The following is a 7154-nucleotide window of genomic DNA, read 5'->3' on the forward strand; positions in this document are numbered from 1 at the left end:
CCGCCCCAGCCCGCCCTGCCCACCTGCGTCTTGTAGATGGTGTAACCCTCCTTCTCATGCTGCAGGGCCGACCGGAACTCAGCTTTGCTCTCGTAGACTCGGGCGACAAGGTGGTGGCTGCCGGGAGGCGCCGGGGCGAGGGAAGGGCATAAGAGGGCTGGGCGTGGGGGCCTGACTCGGGGGCCGGGGGTCTCCTCTAGATCCCTCCCTGGAAGCCACCGAGGGGAAGATCAAGTCCAGGCTCAGCAAAGAGGGGGAGGTGGAGAGAAATGTTCTTGGGTGTCCGAGGAAGCCAGAGCACTGGGCCTCTTCCATGCCCCCACCGGACGCCCCCACCGGCCTCTGGGGCCCTTGGAGTTTGGGCGAGCGGCCGCCTCACCTGAGGGCCACCTTGAGGGCCTTGGGCCCGTGGTACTTGGTGCTGACGGCCAGCGCGTTCTCCAGGAAGCGCAGCGACAGGTCGTACTCCATCACCCCGTGCAGCACCAGCCCGATGTTGTTCTGGGGGCAGGCGGGGGGAAGGGGGGGGTCCTGGTCAGCTCCCGGTCCCCTGGGATGGAGGTGGGTCCCTGCCGCCCCCCTGCCCTGGCACTCACGTCCAGCAGCGCCATCTCGGGGTGGTCTTCCCCGAACACCAGCAGCATGAGGTAGCGGGCGCGGTACAGCAGGCTCAGGGCCGTGGACAGCTGGCTGCTGGCGAAGCAGTACAGGGCCAGGTGCATCTGCAGGCGGGGTCGAGACAGGTCAGGGTGGCCGCGGACCCCAGCCCCTAGCAGCCCCCGCCCAGGCGGCACTCACATATTCCTGGATGGTGTTGGGGTGCTCGATGCCCATCACCCGCTCGCTCATCAGCACTGCCTTCTGCTGGTTACTCAGGGCCTGGGGAGAGACGGTGGTGGTCGCTGTGGCGTGGGAACACCCCTGCACCCAGAGCCCTCCTGGCCCCAGCCCAGCAGCCCACACGGCACTGCTCTGCACGCTCCTGTCCTCTCCAGCTGCGCTCTGGATCTGTCCCTTGCACAAGGCAGCAGGGGGGTCAACAGCAGCCGCTACAACACCTTGAGGGGCAGGTCACACTCCACAGAAAGCTCCACATACCCACGGTCTTACGCCCAACAAAATCTCCACCAATACCCAAATACAAACCTAAAACTACTAAAAACGTTAGAAGAAAAAAAAAGCTGAGCGGGGGGCAGGTCCCTTGAGGTCAGGAATTTGACACCAGCCTGGCCAACATGGCGAAACGCCATCTCTACTAAAAATACAAAAATTAGCCAGGTGTAGTGGTGGACGCCTGTGGTTCCAACTACTCGGGAGGCTGAGGTGGGAGAATCGCTTGAGCCCAGGAGGCACAGGCTGCAGGGAGTCGGTATCATGCCACTGCACTCCAGCCTGGGTGACAAAGCAAGATCCTGTCTCAAAAAACTAAAACCCAAAACACCCATTTATAAACAAAAGACAAAACAGTCCCTTTGACTGCAGGGAGTGGGGGATCCTAAGACATGCTGACCCTGAAACAGCCTCTGCCGGCCCTGGCCAGGCAGGCCACCCAGGACCCCACAGCCTGCGCCAGCCCCCTCCAGGCAGGGCACCCAGAACCCCACAGCCTGCGCCAGCCCCCACCAGGCAGGGCACCCAGAACCCCACAGCCTGCGCCAGCCCCCGCCAGGCAGGGCACCCAGAACCCCACAGCCTGTGCCAGCCCCCACCACGCAGGGCACCCAGAACCCCACAGCCCGCGCCATCCCCCGCCAGGCAGGGCACCCAGAACCCCACAGCCTGCGCCAGCCCCCGCCAGGCAGGGCACCCAGAACCCCACAGCCTGCACTGGCACAGAGGGCGCGGGAGCTCGGCGGCATGCTTCCTGCCCACTCATGGAGTCTCAGTAGGCATCCTTGCCGCCACCCCGTGGGGCATCCCCTGCCATCGCCTCCCAGAACTGACCTCACCACAGCACAGGGGGCTCCCGAGCTCTCCCCAGGACACAGTTACAGAAGGGAGGAGCCAGAGGTGGCCTGGGCAGAACGATCAACTTCCTGGGGTCTCCCTGGACTCCACCCACTCCTCCGCCAGGGGCCCCCTCACTCCCCATCCCCCAACAAGAGGCCAGGCCTTTGCTGCCACAGCCCAGAGGGTGCCTGAGGCCCACCTCTGCGTAGTCGCCCATGATGTAATGGAGGCGGGCGAGGAGGCGCAGGCAGGCGCAGGTCTCCACGTGCATGGCTCCGTAGACGTTGTTAAACAGGTTCAGGGCCTCATTGATGAGCTCACAGCCCTCCTTCAGGAAGCCTGCAGGGCACCCCCAGGGGTGGCAAGGTCAGGACGGGGCATGGGGAGCCCCCGCCTCCACCCAGCCCCACCCGGCCACACACCCTGCTGCACTTTGGCCTGGCCACTCTGGAAGAAATGGAAAGCATCCGAGGCCTTGGGGTTGACGTGCTTGACCACGGGGAAGATGTTGAGCACGTCCTCCTCAGTGAACGCGGGCTTGTGGCGACTGTCGAAGCTGTACTCCTTCAGCAGGACCTGGAGAGCAGCCCCCACACACAGGAAGCCTCAGCCCCAGGCTCAGAGAGTTGGCACCTCCCAACCCACCAACGCTTGCGCACAGATGGCTACTACGAAAAAGCCACCTCCCCGGTGGCCCCGGTCAGGGGTGGGAGCCTGCAGCAGGGACGCGGCGGGGATGTAGTGGGACGCAGTGGGGACGCTGAGCCGTGCCCACCTGGATCCCTGTTTTCAGCGAGATCTCCCGCAGGAGTGTTATCTTCTGCAGGCCATAGGTCTCCACAGCCTGGTCCACAGTCTCACTGAGGAGGGAGCAGGGGGCCTGAGCAGCCCAAGCACCGCTGGGCCCCCCAACACTGCCCCACCCACCACCCAGTTCCTGGGAGCCTCCGGGCTGCCCTCACCCTCCAACACCCAGTGATCTCCACACCTCTTCTCTGACTCCCTGGCCTATGACCACAGGCCTCAGATGCCATCTGGGAGCCAGTGGTGGCTGCCTCATCTGCCCAATCCCACCAGCCCTGCCCCACCCCATTCGCACCCCAGCAGCGTCCCAGCCACACCCTACACGCACCACTCGAGGTGGAAGTCAAAGTAGTTCTTGGCCTCCTGGCAGATGTCCTTCCAGAGCTCCTGGGGGGTCACAACAGCCCAGGCTGTGTTATCTGCGGCCCCGGGGGGCCGGTTTTTCCTCCTCTTATTCCTCTTCTTGGAGACCAGCTCGTCGGCAGGCAGGTGGGCCACGGGGTTAGGGTAGGAGCTCAGGAAGCAGTTCAGGAAGTGGCTGATGGCGGCTGAGAGGCCGGAGAGCTCGACTCCCTGCAAGACAGGTTGGATCCGAGTCACAAGGGCCCTCAGCCCCACCTCAGGCTCTTTCCCGAGGCCCCACACCATGCTGGCAGGCCATGGCCAGCCACGGAGCGGACGGGTGGCACCTGTAAGTACGTCTTGAAGATGTGCTTGGCCGAGCGGGTGATGAGTTCTCCAATGCCGATTTTCTGGAAAGATTCAGAAGGGAGATCTCGGTCAGGCCCTCGGCCTCCATCCCAGCCCCGCAGCTCCCGTTCCGCCCCCGCCCGGGCAGCACTCACGTAGACGTGGTCCAGCTGGTGGCGGGCCGGGCTCCGCAGCACCAGCTCCAGCACCTTGCCCAGGTAGCGCATGTTGATGCCACGCTGGCGCATCACCTCAGCCAGCGTCGCCCCGTCCATGGGTAACACCGCGTGCTCCATGCAGTCCTTCACCTGCGGGCTGCAGCAGGTCAGGCCCCCACCCAGCTCCTCGGCCCCCACCCAGCTGAGTCTTTCTAAGGGGAGCACAGCTATCCTGGGAGCCTCTGGAGAAGGCCCCCTAAGGCTCTAGCTCCCAGTCAGGATGTGAGAATGTGCCCAGCCTCCGGCAGAAGCAGAGCGGGGAGAAGCAGAGGTGCCTGCTTGGGGCCACTACTTGACCCCTAGCCCCGTGTCCTGAGGCTTGGAGGCCACGTGTTGGGGGAGCACCCAGCACCCCGCGGCCAGGCACAGAGCCTGCAGGAGGAGGAGGATGGGCAGCCCCCACTGAGCTCCTGCCCCATCCCCCAGCTGTGTCACCACCCAGGGGTCAGAAGACTGGATCCCCAGCTGCCGGCCCACCCGGTGGGCTCAGCAGGGCCTGAGCCCTTGACCTCTGGGAGTCACACGCCCCATCTGTCCAACGGGGATGCCCACTCAGGGAAGGCTGAAGAAGTCACTCCTGCAGTCCTGCGTTCATGGGCCTCCAAGTCGGAGACAGATGAGGGACCAGCACCCACCCCGCAGGCCCCACCCAGCCCCACAGCCCCTCCCTCACCAAGCCAGGGATCTGGCAGGAGAGCAGGAAGGCGGCCGCGTCCTTCAGCAGCTGCTTCTGGTCCCGGACTTCATCCTGGCAGGACTCAGGGAAGCGAACCCCTGGAGAAGGGAGAGCAGAGAGGCTGAGCCAGGCGGTGGCAAGACAAATGCTGCCTGTGGCTGGCGGGGAAGCCCTCAGATGGGGGACAAACCCTCCAGCCCCAAGGGCCCAGTCCCCCCCAGAGCAGCTCTGGCCCTGGAGGGCTCCTGCACTGGCCGGCCCCTACCACTTGCCTGGTGAGAAGATGTCAGGATTGAAGCGAATGTCGAAGGCGGTGCTGCTGATGGAGCCGACCGCCTTGCACGCGTTGCGGATCACCTCCCGGCTCCGAGGGTCTGCTGTGGAGACACGGCTCCGTGAGACGCCGGTCCCCTCTGCCACCGGTGGAGCTTGGCTGCCCCACGCCTCGCCCCCAGCTCCTCGCAGAGACGTCTGCCAGCCTCTCCCAGGTGGGGTCATAAGCCACCCTGGCTGGGCCAGCCCGGGCTCTCCCTCGGAATCTGCAGCAGCCTCACCTGTGCCGTCATCTGCGGCGATGGTCTCTGCCAGCTCCTTCACCTTGGCCAGGCCGCTGGCGCTGCTACCCTCCTCCTCACTTCCCGCCTCCGGTCCTGGAGGGTCCTCAGACTTGGACTCCAAAGAGGAAGGACCACCATTTTCCAGCGAGGAGGGGGTCTCCAGCTGGCTGGCTTTCTGCTGCATCAGCTGCAGGGCAGCCAACTTCATAAAGAGGAGGTACCTGGAGCAGAAGAGATAGGGCAGAGCAGGAGCTGGGAATCGGGGAGAGGAGCTCTGCTGGCCCAAGGCTCCCAGTGGCTGGGGCTCCACACCCCGCAGGCATGAGGCACCTTCTGGCTGGTGTGCACGAGTCAATGCAGAAAAACCAAGATCTCCCAAGACAGGAAGAAGAAGGTAGCCGGGGGTGGTGGCTCACGCTTGTAATCCCAGCACTTTTGGAAGCTGAGGCAGGTGGATCACCTTGAGATCAGCCTGACCAACATGGAGAAACCCCGTCTCTACTAAAAATACAAAAAGTTAGCTGGGCGTGGTGGCATACGCCTGTAATCCCAGCTATTTGGGAGGCTGAGGCAGGAGAATCACTTGAACCCAGGAGGGGGAGATTGCACTGAGCCTAGATCACGCCATTGCACTCCAGCCTGGGCGACAAGAGCAAAACTCCATCTCAAAAAAAAAAAAAAGGCTGCATTATGGAGGGGATGGGACAAGAAGGGCTCCCCATCCGGCTCAGGACTCTCAAAAGTGACAGGAAGCCACTGGCATTTAAAAGAGTTACTCACACTGTGGGACCTCTGACATGGCCATCTCCTAACCCTACACACCAGCGGCAGAGACCCCAGCGGCAGGGACCCCCGGTGCCCCACCTGCCCGCCCCAGCACTGGGACAGTCACAGCCACCCAGACTTCCTAATGCTCCTTTAGAGAACAGCACCGTTGCAGCCGGGTCACCCGCCTGGGTGCTCGCGAGTCTGCAGCCCTGGTTTCTGCACTTGGGAGCCTAACAACAGGGCATGTGGGGACGGGTCTCCAATGACTGTGGCCAGACGGCGCCCTTCTTCTCTCCAGTGCTTCTCCAAGGACCCAGCCCTAGCCCCACGCAGGGCGTCCGCATTCCCTGCAGCTGGCCCTGGCCCTGGCCCAGCAAGGCCGCCCCTCACCTGTGCTCCACGAAGGCGTCCACCAGCTCCTGGCGCAGGCAGCAGAGCTTGTGCCGGTGGGCGCGCGGGAAGCCGGCGCGGGCGCATTCCTCAGGCAGCTCCTCGCCAGGCACGGGCAGGAAGTTGAGGTCCGGTGGGAAGGTGCGCAGCAGGTCGAGGATATAGTGGCGCCCGTCGTTGCCAATGATGCCCTTGCACTCGACCGAGGAGCAGAGCTCCACCTCCTCGTCGCGGTCGTTGAGCACCCGGTGCCGCAGGATCTTGAGGGGCCGACTCGTGCGCTCCAGCAGCTCCAGGTACCGCGGGTGCGACACCACGGTCTTGCCGAAGTCGATGGAGCCGTAGATGACGCTCTGCTCCTGGTCCCGCTCCAGGATGCCGGGGATGATGGACTGGGCCGTGACGCGGTAGCCGCGGTAATCCACCACCACCGTGCCCAGCGTGTACAGCCCCTCCACGTCCACCGCGTTGTAGGTGCGGACGCCGTTCAGGTCGTTGGTGGGCGCCACGTAGGCTGCCACGTCCCCCCCGAAGTCCTTGTAGTGGTCTCGGACGTCAAAGCCCAGGCTGAAGAAGATGTTGTTCCAGATGAACATCTGCATCTTGGTCTCCTCGCTGGGGTTGATGGCCATCACGTTGCCGTCAATGACGGCCATGGCGCCCCGGGTGGCTGCCGCGGTGAAGTCGCTGTGCACCTGCGGGGGGCCCAGGAGGGGAGAGTAAGAGGCCCTGCCCACCAGAGCCTGCATCCACCTGGCCAAGCGCCCCTACACCGCCCAGGCAACCCGGCCTGCCTTGGGAACCCAGGGACACCCGGAGCCTGAGCTTCCTCGTTATGTGGAAAAGGGCGAGAAACCCATGTTTTGGCCTGGCGCGGTGGCTCACGCCTGTAATCCCAGCACTTTGAGGGACTGGGGCGGGCAGATCACCTGAGGTCAGGAGTTCGAGACCAGCCTGACCAATATGGTGAAACCCCGTATCTAATAAAAATACAGCCAGGCGTGGTGGCTCAAGCCTGTAATCCCAGCGCTTTGGGAGGCCGAGACGGGCGGATCACGAGGTCAGGAGATCAAGACCATCCTGGCTAACACTGTGAAACCC

At 63.9% G+C, this 7154-nt stretch overlaps 1 protein-coding gene across 1 annotated transcript in view; it reads right to left on the reverse strand.

Annotated features, from left to right (window-relative positions):
• CLUH (clustered mitochondria (cluA/CLU1) homolog) overlaps nucleotides 1-7154 on the reverse strand; it is a 22954-nt gene that overhangs the window by 1659 nt on the left and 14141 nt on the right. The window contains exons 10-23 of the mRNA XM_011956394.1: nucleotides 6054-6748; nucleotides 4893-5116; nucleotides 4611-4712; nucleotides 4336-4436; nucleotides 3600-3752; nucleotides 3444-3506; nucleotides 3083-3327; nucleotides 2726-2810; nucleotides 2373-2526; nucleotides 2150-2289; nucleotides 799-879; nucleotides 597-722; nucleotides 380-501; nucleotides 5-117 (exon numbers count right to left, since the gene is read on the reverse strand). Of these exons, the coding sequence (XP_011811784.1) occupies nucleotides 5-117; nucleotides 380-501; nucleotides 597-722; nucleotides 799-879; nucleotides 2150-2289; nucleotides 2373-2526; nucleotides 2726-2810; nucleotides 3083-3327; nucleotides 3444-3506; nucleotides 3600-3752; nucleotides 4336-4436; nucleotides 4611-4712; nucleotides 4893-5116; nucleotides 6054-6748 (2404 nt within the window). The remainder of the gene's footprint in view (nucleotides 1-4; nucleotides 118-379; nucleotides 502-596; nucleotides 723-798; nucleotides 880-2149; nucleotides 2290-2372; nucleotides 2527-2725; nucleotides 2811-3082; nucleotides 3328-3443; nucleotides 3507-3599; nucleotides 3753-4335; nucleotides 4437-4610; nucleotides 4713-4892; nucleotides 5117-6053; nucleotides 6749-7154) is intronic.

Source organism: Colobus angolensis, unplaced genomic scaffold, assembly GCF_000951035.1.
Source record: "Colobus angolensis palliatus isolate OR3802 unplaced genomic scaffold, Cang.pa_1.0 Scaffold110, whole genome shotgun sequence".
NCBI lineage: Eukaryota > Metazoa > Chordata > Mammalia > Primates > Cercopithecidae > Colobus > Colobus angolensis.